Genomic DNA, 20,224 nt, shown 5'->3' on the forward strand with positions numbered 1-20,224 from the left:
GTTTGCTTGTCGAGATTCGTGGGAGGACGGGAGCCTGTGGCGTCGGAGCTAAATTATGAAAATTCGTGCACGTGGGATTTTCCGTCTATAGTCAGGCCCAAGTTCGGACGGATGAGATATATAGACTGAGTTGTGATTTTTATGTCCGACGGGATTCTGAGCTCAGAGAGTCCTGTCTGTTTTGGGACATAGGCTGCTTGAAAACGGAAAAAGGCTAATTTAACCTGGATAAGAGGTTGCAGCGGCGTCGGTATTTGTATATTTATAATTGTCTTGAGATCTGTGTGAAGCTGTGATAAGACGTCGTCATTTGCTGAAGTGACAGTTCGAGAGTAGACGATCTATGTATGGTTAATACGGGGCATGTTTTATGTGTTTCCCTAGTCGATTGATGATTTGGGAGGGAAATGTAACCTTGCACTTAAGAAAAAGTGTGGTGCATGGAACCTCGCCATTTTCTACAATCTGAAAGGTTATACTGACGTTAGAAAAATGAGCAGTAATCAGATGTTGTATTATTAAGATATATTCGCATAGAAACAAGCGATACAAAGAATGTGTGAGAATTGCTGACATGTTTTCAGTCTGGGAGATGTCTCATTCGGGAATGTTGGTGTGTGTGCCAGCTGGCGATAATTGTGCGTGTGTCTCTCTGTCTGTGGATGTGTGTTCTGTTCGGTTCGGTTTCTCCCCCGGCCGCCTAAGTGAGAGTGCGCGGGTGATTTATACTTAACTGTTTTTTGTTTTTTTTGTTTTGGTTGGCGTTGGGGGAGGAGTTAAGGAAGCATGGATGAATGATGGAGTGACTGCTTATTCTACATTTTACGGTCTTGTATGTGCGTTAAAGTGTCTTTCCCCCCGTCTTTCGCTCTGTGTGAGTTGAGCTCAACCGTGTGTATTCCCGCTCCGAATACCTCCCCCCACCCCCGTCTTTCCCCCGTCTTTCGCTCCTTTGCTGTATGGAAAATAAAAAAAAGTGGAGGGATTACTTAATTCGTCAAGTGCTCCGTTTGCGTGTGGCCTTTTGATTTGTGAGATCTTGTTCCGATAAACGTGATAAGTAGAGTTTGGGTAAATTGAGGAAACAATTTGGCAAGCATTTTCAAAAGACAATGAGGAGCAGATTACTCGATCTTGAGGAAGACCGTGAAAAATTTAAGAATTTAATTGCTAAGGTGATGTCTTCATGGTCATTTAACCTAGACTAAACATCCGAGTTTGTAAACATGACCGATTTAACAGGATTCAGAAGTCAGACGGACTGTTGAGAAGGGCTGAAGATGGCAAAAAACAAACAAAGACGTTCACTCATCCGTTGTCTGCGCCGCTTGTCTACAGCAGGGTCGTGGGGACACTGGAGCACATCCAGGCTGTCCTCAAACAGTGAGCAGGGGGCAATCTGAACTGATTGCAGCCAGTTTCGAGGAGAAAGAGGTAGACAACTGGGCGCCAAGGTCAGTGTGGCACTGATAAAGCTCATGGCACATTCCTGCAGCGGATTGCGAGTGGAACGTCACGATGGACTGAGCCAGACGGCCAAGGCCGTCGACGAGGCGGTGATAACGAACAACACGAGTCTGCATTGAATCACGCTAGAATCTTGTTGATTGACGTAGTGTTTACAAATCTGAGGAATATTGATACGTTTGGATTGTGAATTATTTTATTTTTAACACAGAAATACTGCTAAAATTGTATTTTGAATCTGCTTTCCAGGAAAACGGTGATGTGTCTCCAGATGCAGGAGCATCAGGAGGATTATTAAGGAGAATAGGTAACAGGGGAATACCTTTGACTTTATATCAGATACAGGCCACGGTAGACGGAGAGAATAATAATAATAGGAGTAATAGGAATAATAGGAGCAGTGCCATCAAAAGATCTAGGTGCGGGAACAGTAATTAGGTTTTTGATTAGAGAAGTTATTCCGCGATTTGGCATACCGTCAGAAATAAGCTCGGATAACATTTGTTCAAAAGGTCGTGAAGGGCATCTTACAAAAACTACACATTAAACAACGGTTCGGTGAGGTTTATCAACAAAGTCAAGGGATGGTGGAAAAGAGTAAATGGAATATTAAAATCAAAGATAAACAAGATCTTTGTGAGTACTAGGCTCAACTGAGGGGATGCGCTACAGTTAGCGCTGATGAGTTATCGCATGCAAACTCATTGGATCACGCATTTAACACCGCATGAAATGCTAACAGGCAGACCAGCGCCGCATCTGGGAGGTCCCTATAAGGGGCCGCCACTTGAGCAACTACAAACTGAACTGAGAGACTGTATGAGACAATTGACGGCTGTCATCTACCGGCTGGTGAAGAGACAAGAGTCCAAGGTCAAACAACCATTTGAAAAGACGTCCCAGGGGATCTCGTCTACATCAAGGTTTCGACGAAAGAGGAACCATCCGAGGCGTGAGGGACCGTACACCGTCGTGAGGGCAACGCTGGCCGCAGTCCAGGTCGAGGGCAGCTCGAAATGGTACCATCTGAACCACGGTACCACGGCTCACGCTGCCACCGTCAACGAGACCAAGCAAGATCAACAGGGCAGTAACGTTAAAATTAGGAAAACAAAATGTGGATGACAAAGCTGTGTATGATAATAAATTGTCTGATATGATTGTTACTAGGAGCAGAGCTCGAGAAATCGCAGCGGCGAATGGAAATTGTGGGTCCGAAAGTGCAACCGGAGATCCAAAAAGCGACGCTGCAGTTGCAGACCATGACGCATCCTAGAGACAGCGGCCCGGTTAAGTGTGACACTACTGTATAACATGCCAAAACGGTTGAGGATTTGGGAAGTACAAGTACATTTTACCTCATGAAGGGCTCAATGGCCCTGAGGTATGGAAGCTCGAAAGTACCAAAATCAAAAATATTACAGGAAAAGAGAAAAAATGTGAGATATGACGAAAATGTGTAAAATATAATGTTTAAAATATGGTGCCATAAGAAACATGCACTCGAAATCTTTTAAAGGGACAGTGTGTATACATTGACCCCAAGATGTCTTTGCACTGTGGAGTGCAACCGAAGTAAAAGTGCTGAACAGGATAAATAAGGAGAGTCACAGTGCCCAAAGAAGCACTATTTTCTTCTAATTATTACTCTAGTTTACAGTCACGTAGTCACACCAGCAGTCACTGGTTTGGTTGTAAATTGCTAAAAATACTTTATAAGAAAGCTAATTAAACGATTTAGGTTCACTAACAAGACATTTCTAATAAAAACTCGCAGGAAAAAACCTTAACCGAGAACGAACGTTTTATCCAGAAGCTGTAGCAAAGAAACTCAAACGTTTTGATTGGGTAAGTGTTAGGAACTATAAACAGGACATGCGCACTTTTACTCCATTGCCCAGCGCCTGTGCTAAAAGTTAATACGTAAGTATCTTCAGTTGTAGGAATTTTTGACATTTTCACAAAATAACTTGGCTTGCATCAGGTTTTGAATCAATAATTTGAGACAAAATGACAGACAAAATGAGCATCAGCACTCATAAGTGACGGCGGGAGAGAGTCGAATTTTAAGTCGCTCGACACTCAAAACGTCACACAGTGAAAATTAAAATCGCTAAATGAAAGTACCGTAGAAATACTACGACAGTAATACGGTAATAGAGAAATGCCCCTAGAGCAAGGGTGTCAAAGTCATTTGAACTCGGGGGCCACACGATAGAACAAACATTCTGTCGGGGGCCTGACTGGTAGATTCAAGAGAAAGAAAAAGAGAGAGAAATAAAAGAGAAAGAGGGAAGGAAAAGGAGAGAGTTAGAGAGCGTGAGAAACAAAAGAGATAAAAAGTCATGAGAGAGGGGGAAAAGAAAGGGGGAGAAAGAAAGAAATCCAGAGAGAAATAGAAAGACAGAAGAAAGAGAAAAGAGAGGAAAGGAAAAAATGAAGTTAGAGCAAAAGAAGTTAAAAAGAGAGAGAGAGAGAAAGAGACAAAATAACAAAGAAAGAGAAAAAGAGAGACACAGAGAGTGAAAGAGACAGAGACAAAGTGGGAGAAAAGGGGTGGAAAAGAGAGAGAGAAAGCGAAAGAAATACAGAACAGTGTCTTTGTTCAAGGCACCTGGGTTTCATATTTCAACCTGCAGCCTCTTTGACACCTGTGCCCTAGAGGTATACTAAACAGTATCACAAAACTAACGATTCAATATAGTACTTTGAAACAGAGACATAGTACACTACATCAATTAAAAATAAATAACTACAGAACTAAATACCAAGTTAAGTGCAAGAAGGGCATTTATGAGCTGGCTCTCTTCAATAAATTGAGAAAAAAGCAGTTTTGTCTAATGAAAAAGACTGACTTAACCAATTACCAACAGCAATGACGTAGTCTCGAAGCGACGAGATCTCATTAGCTAAGATCGGCGTGCAGAAAAATAAAATCTCATACAGCAAGACCAAAGTAACGATGATGTAATGCGTTGAATCTTTGTTAAAGAGGAATTAAATGATAATGACAATTTAAAGGAAAAGTTTGCGTCCCCAGCATGGATGATGCATCTGGGACACAGGAACATGGTGAAATGAGAACACTGAGTGTATACAAGATAATTATACAGAATAGTTTAAAAAGAAAGAATGTTTAAATAACAAAACTAATCATCTCTCGTTGAATATGCGAATGGCAAAAGGGTAAGAACTTTTAAGACGTGTAGTTATGCTCCTAATAAAGCAAGGGCGAGTAAAACAAAGAAGACGACTGGAAACCGTCCATAATTTCAGTGTCCATCTTTTCGGTGGTTATAAATGGACAAAAAGTAAGTTATTTAAATAAGAATAATTTGCTGAAAATTGGGTATATAAAAACTTGAGACAAAAGTATGAAAAACAACACATTAGGTAGTGTTTTTGGAGTTCCCCAGGGTCTTGAAAAGTGCTATATAAATCCAGACCATTTATGATGGAATGGGACATATACCTTTACGGACATAGTTACAAAACGGGTTCACATATTGTAACTGACAATTAATTTGGCATGACACTCCATCTTCAAAGTTAGGTAAAGGATCGGAAAAGATAAGGTTATAGTTATAATTAATACAATATTTACACAAGAATGTGCATTTAAAATGTTACATACAGTTGAGGTTTGTGTAAATATGCATTTGGTGAAAAATAGTCATTGTAGTGCAAAAAAGGTTGTCAGCATTGTGCAAAACATATAACAGTATTTTTATAGATAAGCTATAAAAATAAAAGGAAATTATTAAAAGGATCAATATCTAATTGAAGGCAAATAAACATAGACATAACATGTTGTTCTGCTTTAGAATAAGAAGATACGTACCACGCAATACATAAAATTTTGTTATAGAAAAAGATGCTGAGCACAGGGGTGAACGAATTAATCAGATAGATAGATAGATAGATATTTTACTCATCCCCTGAGGGAAATTCACATTTCCAGCAGCATCCCTGAGCTGAGAACAATACAATAATAAAGCCAAAAGAATACAATATACAAATACCCAGTGTGACGTGCAAATGCCCACTTTAGCATGTTATATAGAGTAACTAAATAGTGCTACACAGAATACATATTGCAGTAAGATTCGGTAATGTCCAATGTAGGTGGTGTTGTTTAATGTACGTATTTTTGCGAGATGAAACCCATATCCATAGGATAGAAAGTAATCCAAGTGTTGCAAGGCACTGATAAAGTAAGCAAAAATAAATAAACAAATAAATAAATCACAAAAGTAGCGAAAATGACACGGGAGCTGCTGGAGTGGCTGCCATTCGTGACGGCGCCGGAAGTAACATTATCAAATACATTTTTCCACAATTGGGTCAGAATTAAACCTCTAGGGTTTAATCTAGCCATTCATGTGCAGTAAACCAAAAGAGAACAAGAAATGGGATGGTAAAGTATTACAATAATGTAAATCCTACTACAGAAATTCTATGAAATTACTAGAAAACGGAATATAGAGCTTGAGAAACGGGACATAGTATATGGTACGGCTATAATTCTAAAAAGACCAACTACAGAAATTCTGCAAGAATACTGCTACAAAACTACAACGGCATTAATACTAGCGCTACTAAAAAAAAAATCCTTCAAAAATACTACAACAGACTTCGAAAATGTTACAGAATCTTATTTAATCTTATTTTGTAAATATTATAAGATACTACTGCAGAAATGGTTGAGTTAAGTGCAGAGCGGACCAGAACTCAATCGCTTAACGACCGGTTACTTCTATTCAGCAAAATTGTCCAACGCTTAGGGAATAAACAAAACAGCAACTGGCTTACAGGCAAACAGGAACTCAGACTAGGAATACTCATAAAACAGGCTTTTACTCAGACCGGCAAGCCCTTAAGAAGGACACTCGCAAATTAGACGGTCGCCACGGCGACCATGCTGGACATGACAGAAATACTACATACGTGCACAACTACAATAACACAGTTGTACCTCTACTTATAAGTTTAATTGGTTCTAGCAGTAAATATGGAATGATGAAACTATTGTAAATCGAAACACATTATCAATTTGAATCAATTGGATTGAAACGGGATTAGTCCGTTCCGAAAGCAAACGAACCTTGTTGAATCAACTGCAATTGCCCTGAAGGTATGCTGGTGTTCAGTAGGGGTTCATACATATACACAAAATAGATAAACATGAAATAAATATAATGAAATATAACATCATAACTGTAAATGAGAAAAACTGGGTGTGTCCCCAGGCTCGTGACGCCAAAAGTTTGCCCACCCTTGACTTAGAACCATTGTTTTTGGGACGATGGACTGGTGGTTAATTGCGCTTTTAATGGCGGATTTCTTTTTAGGTTCTTTTTAAGAAGCAGAATGTTGGAAAAAAAATTTTGAGCAAAATGTAGGCGATGATGAAATAGGTCGATAAATTCTCTATAGAGCGTGACGTCTCGTTTGGTTTCATGTTATAGTCATCATAGTTCCATTCCACTCCATTTAGTTATTAGTATCGATACGACAACACACGCACACTGCTGTCGTCTTAAAAAAAACTGAATCGTCTCTGCACCGCACAACACAGTGGCCACGATCACACTCTCAGTCCACTCTTGGCGCCCATACTCAGTCATCCCTCTCCTCAGAGCGCCCTAAACCTTGCTTCCTTGATTGAGTAGAAGGACGTGTATGAATAGTGCAATTGCGATAGAAGACAAGTTTTGAATTAATGAAATTCCGAGTATTATGGGATGAGTCAAACGAAAGAGAGACATAGATTGTGAACTTAGGTTTTAACTCAGGGGGGAAGTTGAGACATTCCGTAAAAATAAGTTAAAACCTAGTTTTTTCCGAAATTGATGAAAAATTGTCTTCTGAATAAGCTCTCCATATAACTGTTTTTTGAGATTCAAATTACGAAATTTGGACGGATAGAAAAATATTACACAGAAGAAATGTTGTAATATTACAAAATTTACAATGTTTGTCAAATTGATTAACAAAAATCAATTAAGATAACCATTCACCATTAGCAAATCGCCCACATTGAGAACATTTTGGGATGGTATTTTTCATTTATGGCAAAATCATTCACTTTGAGCGTGAATTACCTGCTTTCTTTGCAAAATACTGTTATTTTGAACAAGTTTACTTACTGAAGAGATCATACATAGGTTATGATTTTTATAAAAGGCAAAACAAAGAGTGAATCATAACAATAAAAACGTCTTTTCTTGGGTTAAATTGACAATTTAACAATCTATCCTGGTCATCTGCCTCGAGGGGAATGGCCAACAGCAAGATAACACGTTGAAAATCAAAAGGAAATGCAAATAAAAAGTGCATACAAATTTTTTCTCGGATGTGATCAATCTACAAAAGAGAACACTCAAACACTCAAATCAGGGTAAATGATTCTGACAAGGATAATGGTTGAACTGATCCAGTGACTGTATTTGGTGAAAAAGCAAAATTTGAAATTTAGAACTGACAATTTAAAAAATAAATTGTTTATCTTCTAGTTAGAATTTTGAGATAGAATGCTCAAAATGGATAGGGCATCTTAGAGTAGGGATTTTGATTTTCACCTAAAATAAATATAAAAACGCGCAACCAGTCGGAGTGCCGATGGACTACCAGAAACCAAATGTGTTAACGACAGTACAGACTAAAGTGACGGATAATATGCTAAACCTTAATGTGACGATACAGGTGAGAAGGGTACCGACACACCAAAGTCCAGAGAAACCTACACCCACGGCGACAGCACTGAAGAGTGAGGTTACAACGCCGACAGCCAAAAATGAGTGCACGGCCAGTACGTAAAATTCGGGAAATTGTGTAGGAGAGGAAAACCATAACCCTAACTCGGTAGTTGTGTAGGCGCATGGTCTCAATGTGCACTGACTTAATTAGACTAATTAACTTAAATTTTTGTGGGCCATCTGTCTTGTTTTATGTTTTATGTTTGTTCAATGTTGTAAGTGTTTGTATTCTTTCCTGTATTCTTATCTTTCTTGTCTATATGGTTGTCCAGCGTTTAATCGGCCCACGTAACTGAAAGGATTAACAGAAAAATATCGAAGGAAAAGGAAAAAGGGAACAATACAGTACTCATTGAGACGAGAAAAACGTTTTTAAAGAGGAAGACGGTTTAAAATGTATTGTTTTAGATAGAACCGATAGCACGTCTCGTTAGGAATCGAAAACGTTCGTTTTTTTTTTAGAAATCGTTTTGACGCTAAGGGTGTGCAACGTAACGTCCGAGAGCCTATGGAGTTCCCAGAAAAATAAATGTTTTTTCAGTTGGAAAACGATGAATTTAGGGGTGAAAAGTCTAGAAAAATTATGTTTGGTTATTTTAGGTGCTTTAGATTATGATAATGCCAGAATAACACCAAGAAAGGATAGAATAATATCAAAAAGGAAAAAGTTAACCTATTCCGGTTTTCAGTTCAAAATTGGAAAATTAAGGAATGTGAAGACGAGGAAAAATCCAATTGAGTGAGTTGGGATGGATTAATTTGAGATAGAAGCATTGTTGTACGAGAATAGTGGAAAAACGTGAGTAAATACTTTCTTTTCACAAATATATTGATTTCTAATTGTGATTCTTTTGTTGGTATGTCACACTGCCGGGGAGCAAGCTGCTGTCTAGGATGGTCAGGATGCATCGTCGCTTCCGGGTTTTTGGCTGCATGGAAACTGCGCGTGATGCCTGCTGAGATGAACACTCACTCCAGCATCTGACTTCACGACACCCGTTGACGAATACGACATTGCATGGTCTTCAAGATGTTCGCGGGGGTCAGGCCAAAGGCCGATGTGTATGCTGTATCACTATCCAGTCATGCACTCATCTTGAAATGTATCGACGACTGTTACCAAAATTTGTTATCACTCACTTATCAGTTCATTTATTCATTTACCTTTATCACGTACCGATCAACCGTCGACGGTCCACGTGTATAATCCAGTATGTACGGATAAAGATAAATGAAGGGGGGGGTAAGTGCATGGGTCAGATGTTTGGAGTGTTGGGGGTTTTTGTAAATGAAACATGAACAATGAAAGTTAATCACAGCAGGCTGACCGCCAGAATTTTACTTTATTTTCGATTCGCGTCTATGATTTGTAATACTTTAACACTACCCTGTATTCATTTTTGATTTTAATTTCTGTTCACAATGGGAGTATAAACTCCCAAACAACCATAAAAAAAGATATCACTGACATCTAGAGTACACAAATGAGTTCATTCATATTTTTTCAAATGTAAACTCTGAGCTTACAGACGCTGCCCGACTTATGAACGAGATCGGTTCCGGACGATCGTTCGTAAGTTGAATTGGTTTGTAAGTTGCTTCGGTGCTATGTTTTGTATGTTTAAGGTTTATAGAAGTATGTTTAAGGCTTGCATAAAAAACCTGTACTGTTTTGTACTCAAAAATAAAAAAAAATCATGAAATAATATGTTCGGCAGTAGCTCAGGAGGTAGAGCGATCGTCTTAGGATTAAGGGATCCCAGTTCGAATCCCGGATTGTCCGTGTTACATGTCGAAGTGTCCTTGGGTAAGACATTGAACCCCTAATTACCCCCAATAAGCAGGTTAGCGCCTTACATGGCTGCACAGATCACGGCCGCTATTGGGAAATGTGAAGCACAATGTAAAGCGCTTTGGGAAGTCATTGACTTGAAAAGCGCTAGAGAAATGCAGATCATTTCAGATCATTTCAGTTCTATAAACATAAAGTTAAGTGTAACTTACTTTTGGGACTTGCGCTTCAAGAGGTCCTCCTCCGTGGTAAAAAGTGGCTGGAAAAAAAGCGTTCCGACCATTTTCTCAACCGCATCAAGCTTTCTTATTCCACTTTTGTTTCAAAAGAAACGGCACGCCTCTTTTTTACACTTCACGCCAACCCTATTGAATGGATGCACAAAATACTAAACAATAAAAATGTCAAAATTCTTAGCGTGCTAGAGATGCAGTGCAATGTGTTTACAAACGAACTAGGAAGTAGAAGCCGGATTTCCTCTTCGGGGTGGATTCTGGGTGACCTCTCACAGCGCCAAGCGGGGGAAAAAAGCACTACAGAAATGTCCTGTACTCGGAAAAGATGCACAATGCAAAATAGGACTTACAGCAATGTCCGGATATTTTTTTTGACATCCCGAAGAAAATGTTCGTATGTACCGTTGTTCGTAACTCGATTGATCGTAAGTCGAGGAGCGTCCGTATTTCAAACAGAGCGATGAATGCTATTCTCCCCAGCACACATGTGATCCTGAGCTTTGACTTGACTAGAGAATCTTTGACTGCAAACAGAACAAGAAAATAGTTTCTCATCCGCGTGGGTTTTGGAGTGTCTTTTTAAGCTTCCTTTATGGCGGAACTTTTTACCACAAACTGAGCAGGCACAAGGTTTTTCATCATTGTGGGTTCTTGTGTGGCTTTTCAAATGAACTTTTTGGCTAAACGTTTGACCACAAACTGAGCACACGAATGGTTTTTCACCAGTATGGGTTCTTGTGTGGATTTTTAAGCTTGGTTTGTGAGTGAATTTTTGACCACAAACTGAGCAGGCAAAAGGTTTTTCACCATTGTGGGATCTTGTGTGGATTTTCAAATGTCCTATTTGGCTGAATTTCTTACCACAAACTGAGCATTCAAAAGGTTTTTCACCAGTGTGAGTTCTTATATGGATTTTTAAATTGGATTTCTGGGTGCATTTTTGACCACAAACAGAGCAGGCAAAAGGTTTTTCACCACTATGCATTTTTCTGTGGTCATTCAAACTTCCCTTACGGTTAAATTCTTGACCGCAAACAGAGCAGGAAAAAGGTTTTTCACCAGTGTGGGTTCTTGCGTGGGTTTTCAAATTGACTTTGTGGCTGAATTTCTGACCACAAACTGAGCAGGCAAAAGGTTTCTCACCCGTGTGGATTCTTGTGTGTCTTTTCAAAGTTTCTTTTAGGCGGAATGTTTGACCACAAACTGAACAGGCAAAAGGTTTTTCACCAGTGTGGGTCCTTGTGTGGCCTTTTAAGTGTGATTTATGGCTGAATTTCTGACCGCAAACGGAGCAGGAAAAGGGTTTTTCACCAGTGTGGACCACGATATGGCGTTTCAAATTATGCCTGGACTGAAACGATTTTCCACACTGCGGACATTTGTGATAGGTGTCATCGACTTCCGACTGTCGGTCGCCATCATCGTGTGCAGAGTCGGACGCGTCGTCATAGTCTGTTCTCCCGGAGCTTCTGCTCGGAGAAACCGCCCCCTTGTTCTTTTCATGTTGATCTTCAGAGGTGAAACGGGCCCCAGTCACCGGAAACTCTCTTAAATCTTCCTCCTCTTTAACAACAATGAACTTTTCCTCTTTAATGTGATGGTCCTTCTCCTTTTTAAGGTCAAATGTCTTGAAATAATCCTCCTCCTCTTTTTTGACACCAGGCATCTCTGTCTCCTGTTGCCAAGGAGGAAAATTCTCTTCACTGAGCTCTGAAAGACACAAGACACAATGAAAGTGTGTTGGTGCCTTTCAGCATTTTTGCAAAAAAAAAAATTAAATCATTAAAACAATAATGATCAACCAAACACAGAAATGTGGCGGTTTTAACCTTGTTTTTTTGGCTTAAAACCTTTTATTCCATGTTTATTGACAGGCTTCTTAGCAATTTTCCATGTTCCAAAAACTCTTATTGCTCATGATTATGGAAATTCTTAAAATAGTCCTTTTCAAATCAATTGGGTTGTAAAATCCCGATTGCATACGGAACATCATTCCCTTCCACAATACTTCTTATCTTCTAATTACAATGTCGAGGGAAAAATGTATTTCTTTCCTTCCTTTTAAAGGATTTTATACCATTGAGTTACATTCAGTTTAATGTAATAAAGATGTTCACTGATTGTGCTTTGGTTCAGTGTATTGTGGAAGGTCAGGCTGTGCGGAATGCATGAATGGCAGTTGTTTTGTCTAGGACATTTCTGATAACAGGATGCCTGGGTGTGCTGACGCAGGACGACCAGAGATTGTTGGGCACAAAACAACTGTCTTGGCACGCCCATGGGAGGAGCCGACACGCCATCATGCGGGGAAAAGATAACCAATAAGAGAAAGCTAAAGTTAGCTGCAGATGACACATAACCAATAAGGGAATAGTAGGATATCTTTGCTTTGTTTGTTGAAATGTATAAATGATCCCGGAAAACTCGGATGGGGGCCGTCTCCTGTTTACACTTAGATCTGTTGTTAGGAATAATAAACCATCCGCCCCATGTGGTCCTTCCTGGTCATTTTCTCTCAAGAAACGAGCGTGCATATTTGATGGATGAATGTAGGTCGTGTTTGGTTAATGGAGTCAGATAACTCATTCCAACAATTTGGTAAACAGTAGTCAAGTCAAGTCAAGTCATTTTTATTTGTATAGCCCTTAATCACAATTAGTCTCTAAGGGCTTCACAAGTTATTACATATAAGAAGATTAGGTTACTCGTATGCTATAGAGTAGAAGTGAGTTTTAAGCCTAGATTTAAACATTTCCACCGAGGTTGCAGATCGGATATCAGGGGGAAGAGCATTCCACAACACCGGTGCCCGGATGGAGAACGCTCTCGAACCAGCGGAACACTTCTTGGCTCTTGGGATCACCAGGAGACCGGCGCTCTCGGAACGAAGGCTTCGGGCCGGGACATAAGGGCAGATCAGATCTGAAAGATACGAGGGGGAAAGTCCATGTATGATTTTGTATAGTAGTAGGAGAACCTTAAAATCGCATCTTAGGCTAACAGGGAGCCAATGCAGGTTAGCCAAAATTGGGGTGATGTGATCATACTTTTTTGTCCTTGTTAAAAGCCTCGCTGCAGCATTTTGTACCAGCTGAAGACTCTTGAGTCTGGTCATCGGAAGACCGGAAAGTAGTGCATTACAGTAGTCGAGACGGGAGGTAACAAACGCATGAATTATGATTTCCGCATCCGACTGAGAAAGTATAGGACGAATTTTAGCAATGTTACGGAGATGGAAGAAAGCGGTTCTAGTAATTTTCTTCACGTGTGTTTGAAAGGACAGATCAGGGTCGAAAATGACACCTAAATTTTTAAGTGAGTCACTCTGTGTGATGTGGCAATTGTCCAAGTTCACTGCGGTTTTAGAGAATAAGTCACGGGACTTAGAAGGACCAATTACTAACATTTCAGTCTTTTCAGGGTTAAGACGCAGGAAATTGAGTGACATCCACTCTTTTATCTCAGTGAGGCAGGCCTCCAAAGTTCCACAGTTTAGTGTGGTAGATTCCTCCATCGGGAAATAGAGTTGAGTGTCATCTGCGTAACAATGGAAACTGATGTTATACTTGCGAATAATATCACCTAATGGAAGCATGTAGATGGTGAAAAGAAGGGGGCCAAGCACTGAACCCTGCGGAACACCACAGGTAACACTAACACGCTCAGATGTCATTTCGCCATATTTAACGCAGTGTGTCCTATCTGAGAGGTAAGATCTGAACCATAATAGGACGTTTCCTGAGAGACCAATCCATTTTTCCAACCGTTCTAGCAAGATAATATGGTCCACTGTGTCAAATGCAGCACTAATGTCCAGCAGCAGCAAAAGTGATGATGCGCCCGAGTCCATTGCCCGTAGGAGATCATTGGTTACCTTTATCAGAGCTGTCTCAGTAGAGTGGTTAGCCCTGAATCCTGATTGCATCGATTCAAAGAGATTGTTATCGGACATGAAATCATTCAGCTGCTGTGCCACTACTTTTTCAAGTATTTTAGAAAGAAACGGTAGGTTTGACACAGGTCTATAATTACATAAGTTTTCTGGATCTAGGTTGGGTCGTTTCAGTGTGGGTTTAATGACAGCGGACTTAAAAGCAGCTGGAACTACACCAGAGGCGAGTGATATGTTTAAAATATTTAGAACTGAAGGTGCAAGAACGCCAAAGAGACCTTTAATAAGTGAACCTGGAAGTGGGTCGAACTGGCAAGTCGTCGGTTTGGCAGTATTCACCATCTGTTTAAGATTTTCGAGTGACAGTTCACTAAAACGGGACCAAGTCCCTGGACAGCCACCATGTCGTGCATCTAGGGATTTGAGTGCTTTAGTATGTGTTGAATTAATATTGTCTTTAGCAATTTCTTCCTGTATGCTCTGGATCTTCTTAGTAAAGAAGACCATTATGTCGTGAGCAGAATGGGTGGAGCTATCTGGGATAGTCTGTTGCCTTGTAAGTGATGCTACAGTGTCAAAAAGGGCCTTGGGATTGTTCTTTTGTGACGCAATCACTTTCGAAAGGTAGGCTGATTTTGCAGAGGCCAGGGCCGCTTTATACTTCAACAAACTATCACACCAGATTTGATGGAAAACTTCAAGCTTGGTAGCGCGCCATTTTCTTTCAGATTTCCTGCATTCTCGTTTAAGGGATCTAGTTTCATCATTAAACCAAGGTGTGCGTCTTTTAGGTCGTAATTTATGCCGGATGGGCGCAACTAAATCCAGGGCATTGGCCAGGGTAGCGTTAAATTCATTTAGGAGTGGTTCTATGGAGCCTATGTAGGAAGGAAAGGACGCAACTGCTCCTGGAAGAATATCGGAGAGCTCAGAAACTGTGCCTGTGCTTATATTGCGTCCGGTGAATCCTTCAGTTTTTTTGGTACTACATTTAGCTAGCACCTCAAATGTAACTAAATAATGATCCGAGATAACTGTAGTACACGATAGCACCGCCATGTTTGAGGTTGAAACTCCTCGAGTCAGAACCAAGTCGAGCGTGTTTCCATCTTTATGGGTTGGCAAATCAACCAGTTGATTAAAACCAAAAGCATCAATTATAGACTGAAACGCAACAGTGAGTGAACTGAGTGGAGAGTTCATATGAATGTTAAAGTCCCCCATAATAATAATTTTGTCTGCGTAGGTTACTAGTTCAGACAGAAGTTCGGCGAATTCGTCTAAGAAAGTTGTGTATGGTCCTGGTGCGCGATAGATAGTTATTACGTCAATTGACAATAGGGGGGACCGCATCACAAGAGCCTCAAACGTTTTGTAATTATTAGAGGTACGTGGATTAAATTTAAGCGATTTTTCAGAGATTAGCGCGACACCGCCACCCTTTTTCAACGTGCGTGCTATATGGCTGCTCTCGTAATCTGGGGGAGAAGCATAATTTAGAGCTAAATACTCATCCGGGCGTAACCACGTTTCACAGAGACCAATACAGTTAAGTTTATAATCGCGAATAATATTATCTACAAGTAAAGCTTTAGGAGCGAGCGATCTAACATTCAAAAGACCAAATTTTAGCTTTGAATCATTTGACTTAGCTGTAGCCTTTGTAGAGATCGTCACGAGATGCCGGTTGTGTGCGTTGGGCTTCGGTTGTCGGTTTACTCGTAGAATCGACGAAGAAATGATGGTTGGATTAGACAGATCTTCATGTCGTTGCTCCATCAACTTCACACGCTTCCCTGCACGACATCCTCGCTTCTGTTTTCTATCTTTTCGCCGTCTTCGTCTCCGATTTTTCTTCTTTTTCTTCGGTGGAGCGGGAAAGCAGGGCGAAACCGAGTCCCTTTGGAGCTCATTTGGGATGTCGTGGGTGGTATAAAAAGTGCCCGAAAAGTCGAAATTTAGACACCCACCTAGTCGGATGAGCTCCTCCCGACTGTAGGTCTTATTGGCCACGCATGTATCCAAAAAGGAAAGCAGGAGGACAGTTGTAAGTAGTAGGATAATCGGGTAACAATCAGCCGCAACGTAAACACGCGCCGCCATGTTGGAAACATTTTGATGGTTTGAATCCCAACACTTTCTAGCTCTCTAGTTTTCAAACATCATTTCTCTCGCAATAAATACTGTACACAGAACAATCGGGATTGTTAAGTATTGCGAGTTGAATAGTGCTCTTACTCTCGATATAACGATAGGACGTCTTCCATTGGGTGGTGTCATCTGTAAAGGATTTTGTACATTTGACTATAAAGGATTTTAAACGATAGACTACAAATTACATTTTTGTGATTAAGGGCTATATAAATAAAATGTGACTTGATTACATGCATTCAGTTTAATGCAATAAAGATGTTCACATATTGTGCTTCGGTTCAGTGTATTGTGGAAGGTCGGGGCGGGCTGTGCGGAATGCGAGACGTCTTTCCGATAACAGAATGCCTGCGAGCGCTGACGCAGAAGGCCAGACGCAAAAGGTCAGACGTCGGGGCGCCGCCGGTATGCGAAGATTGTGGAGCCCGGCTGACACGTCGTCATACGGGGAGAAGAGATCCAATAAGAGAAAGCTCACGTTAACTGCAGATGACACATAGCCGATAGGATGTCTTTGCTTTGTTTGTGAAATGTATAAACGATCCCGGGCAACTCGGATGGGGGCCGTCTCCATTGGGTACGCTTAGGTCTGCCGCTAGAAATAATAAACATCCGCCCCCCGTGTGAAATGTCGGCCTTCCCGGTCATTTCTCTCTCAAAAGACGAGCGCGCTTAAATGTTGGATGAACGTAGGTCGTGTTTGGTTAATGGAGTCAGATAACTCATTGGAAGAATTTGGTCAACGCTACATTTTGATAGAGAAATCCCAACATCTGGCACCGTTTCTGTAGATGACTGTCATGTCGAGTCCAACGAGCGCCGTGTTCATGTTGGCTTCTTGTGAATGAATAAATAGGTCAGGAAGCTGTTCTTCTTAGCAGCGTTTCGCATTAAGACTGCAAACCTTGACATCGCCGTGGCAGGGACATATTCTTTTAGCATTTATTTCATAATATTCGAACACAAAAGTCAATATTGACAATGACATAAAACTATTTTGTTCTTGAAATGATTCCCGAACATATCAAATTAAGACAAGAGAAACCCTTTTTCAATATATATATTATTATAGCTCAATTCTAACTTCACACGTGCAAATGTACGGGTAGAAAATGTCTTTTATCACCTTTCAAAGTGAAGTAAAACGATACAGTTTGACCATAAAGTTTTCTCATAAGCAGCCAGCCATTCTAACTCAGAAGCGATATTTTTGCATAACGGATCCGTTCCCCCTGCCATGTTGTTGGTGTGAATTTTCTTGTCACTTTAGTTATGGAAAAATAAAACATTCGGGGATTGCGCCCTCAGGGGGATCCATGCGGTATTGCACTTCCACTCTTTGTTGGCTTAGCACACAGGTGTCAAAACAGGCGGCCCGCGGGCCAGATCAGGCCCGCTAAGGGATTGAATTTGACCCGCGAGACAACACTCAGAGAAGCGCAAGAGAAAAATAAGTTGCCGGTTGAAATATGTCCACTTGATGTTGCCAAAGTCGGGTGCCTCCAACAAAGACACTGCACTTGTATTTATTTCTCTCTCTCTCTTTCCACCCCTTTTCTCCCACTCTCTTTTTCTCTTCCTTTGTTGCTCTTTGTCCTTTCTCTCTGTGTGTCTTTTAACCTCTTTTGCTCTAACTTCCTTTTTTCCTTTTCTCTTTCTCTCTTCCTACCCTTGGCGCTTTCTTTTTTTTTTTCTTCTCCTTCTGTCTTTCTATTTCTCTTTGGATTTCTTTCTTCCGCTCCCTTTCTTTCCCCCCCTCTCTCACGACTTTTTATCTCTATTGTTTCTTAAGCTCTTTCTCTTTCTTTGTCCCGCCCTCTCTCTTCATTTTCCTCCCTCTTTCTCTTATTTCTTTCTCTCTCTTTTTCTTTCTCTTGAATCTACTCGTCCGGCCCCCGACAGCATGTTTGTTCTACGGCGTGGCCCCCGACTTCAAATGACTTTGACACCCCTGGCTTTGCACATTTTTTGGTCAGCTCGAGAGCGGCTCGAAGTCCGACTGAGGAATTAAAAATCACACGACAATTCAATTTGGCTTTCGATGTCATATGAACGTTTCAAGATCTCCTAGTATTTGAACAAGAAATGAGGCCTATTTAATAGCAACTCCTTCGCCGCCATTTTAGGTTTGTTCAGCAGGAGTGAAGACAGAGAGAACGAATGGCGATTAAAACATTTGCATCTTTCAAAATTGCCATTTGATTTTGTTACACTGCAAGGTTCATTCCTATTTTGTTTGCATGAGCGTATAGAGGGCTCCGCGCTTTGTGCTAAAAATAGTAACACGGCTTCGTGCCGCCATTTTGGAAGTCTGTCGATTACAAGCGGCGATAGCGAGAGGAACAAATATTGACTCAGTTTGTCTATTTATTTACTCAACTAGCTTCGTTTGTGTACGGATTTTGTCCATCAACACTATGGAAAACTACGTGGAGAGTTTAGACAAGCGAGCACGCGAGCGGTACGCTGCGAAGTTGCATTTTATTGGAAAATTGGATCCCTACAAAATTCAAAACAAGGACTGGAAGTCTGATCCCGATTTGTTGCCGTGTGTGACTTACATCGAACTTGTCAACTATCTTATTTTCCACCCAAGTCCCTTTTGTGAACTGAAGGACTTTCAAAATGACTAAAGTATGGAAGCCTACGACAGATTTGTGTCTGTTTGGGTTCGGGACGCGTCTGTGCACACAGTATTTAACCTAGCCATACTTGAATGGTGTCGACAGATGTACATGAAGTACACATGTCCCATAACCTTTTTAAAATGTATTTCTACATCATAAAAAATTCAATTTACCTGTCAGAAAGTGGTCAGAACAAACACGAACACGGTCAAGCTTCGGCAAATTCGACCGGTCGATAGCCGCCAGCCACATTCGTCTTCGCCGTTCACTTTTCTCCTGAGCTTCAATCCCCTGATCGTAAACACACTTCGGAAGTCTAAAGAAGCCCTTCCCGCCCTTTTCCCCTCGGCTACAACAGCCAACAATAACGCACGTATTCGGCATTACAATGTAGAATCTAACTGGTTCGCTGAACAATAACAATGAAGTGAAAAGCTTTGTGGACTTCCAAAACGGCCGCCAGCAATGCATTGTGGGTAAATCTTAGGACCTCGAAGCACTCTATATTTCAAGGGTTCTCCACACTAACTCAATAGATCCCCCAATAAATATGGAATTAAAAAAGATGCATTAGTCGTGCATTATATTTTAAGGGCAGACAAGATATTAAAAACTGTTCTAGAAATAAAAGTGACCAACCTGCTCTCTTCATCACAACTCGTAGCTGTTTGCTAATGCTAACTCGGTTTGGCCGTCGATCGTTCTCTTCTGGCACATCCCGAAGCTCATCCATCACATTAATTTGGCCTTCCTCGCACATTAAAGCCACATTTAAAGCTCACCAATAATTATTTTACGGAGTAAAATGAAGTTAAATTGTGCACAAGAGAGTAGCGGAACGCTACTCGACCACAAACAATGGCAACAGTGATGTGGGGTTCTTCTCGTCTTCTTCTCGGTTGGCATCCGTCTCTTTGGCGCATTAGCGCCCCCTAGCCTCACATCCTCGTATGAGCCGGTGTTCTGCCGAAACTTCCTACTCGGGCGAAACTTTGACAGCCGAAGTATGACTGTACTCGCTTAACTTGTTTTGTTGAAATTGTAGCGAGCAGAGACGGGAGTCGTAGGCGCAGTGTCAAACAAAGGTGCCAACGAAAGCTGCTTTAATGACATTTAAACAAAAACAAACACGAGAGTGGCTCGAGCCGGCCGAATTAAGAGTCCCCCTAGGAACTCGCTAACTAAACAATGGTTCCGTGGGTGAATTATGTAAAACCCACTACAAAATACATATTGGTAGTACGATCTTATAATTCCGTTGATAGAATACTTTTTCCCCCATCTTAAAATGAATAGTGTCC

General features: G+C 40.9%; 1 protein-coding gene and 1 pseudogene across 4 annotated transcripts in view; both read right to left on the reverse strand.

Annotated features, from left to right (window-relative positions):
- LOC148376920 (uncharacterized) overlaps positions 1–20,224 on the reverse strand; it is a 224,495-nt pseudogene that overhangs the window by 140,349 nt on the left and 63,922 nt on the right. The gene's annotated exons all lie outside the window — the stretch shown is intronic.
- LOC148376935 (uncharacterized) lies at positions 946–19,793 on the reverse strand. 3 transcript variants are annotated; one of them, XR_015852545.1, is made up of 3 exons: positions 19,563–19,793; positions 10,230–11,963; positions 946–2,518 (listed from the first exon to the last, which is right to left on the reverse strand). XR_015852545.1 is itself a non-coding variant. In XM_088351809.1 (3 exons), the coding sequence occupies exons 1-3, from the start codon at positions 19,681–19,683 to the stop codon at positions 10,551–10,553; spliced, it is 915 nt and encodes a 304-aa protein (XP_088207935.1). In that variant the 5' UTR covers positions 19,684–19,793; the 3' UTR covers positions 9,671–10,550. The 3 variants fall into 3 exon arrangements, 2 of the variants coding, with proteins under 2 accessions (XP_088207935.1, XP_088207928.1); XM_088351809.1 differs by lacking the exon at positions 946–2,518 and having other exon boundaries at positions 9,671–10,777; positions 11,397–11,963; XM_088351802.1 differs by lacking the exon at positions 946–2,518 and having other exon boundaries at positions 9,671–10,563; positions 10,656–11,963.

The sequence above is a fragment of the Urocampus carinirostris genome, chromosome 1, assembly GCF_059441175.1.
Source record: "Urocampus carinirostris isolate Australia breed hairy pipefish chromosome 1, RoL_Ucar_1.0, whole genome shotgun sequence".
NCBI lineage: Eukaryota > Metazoa > Chordata > Actinopteri > Syngnathiformes > Syngnathidae > Urocampus > Urocampus carinirostris.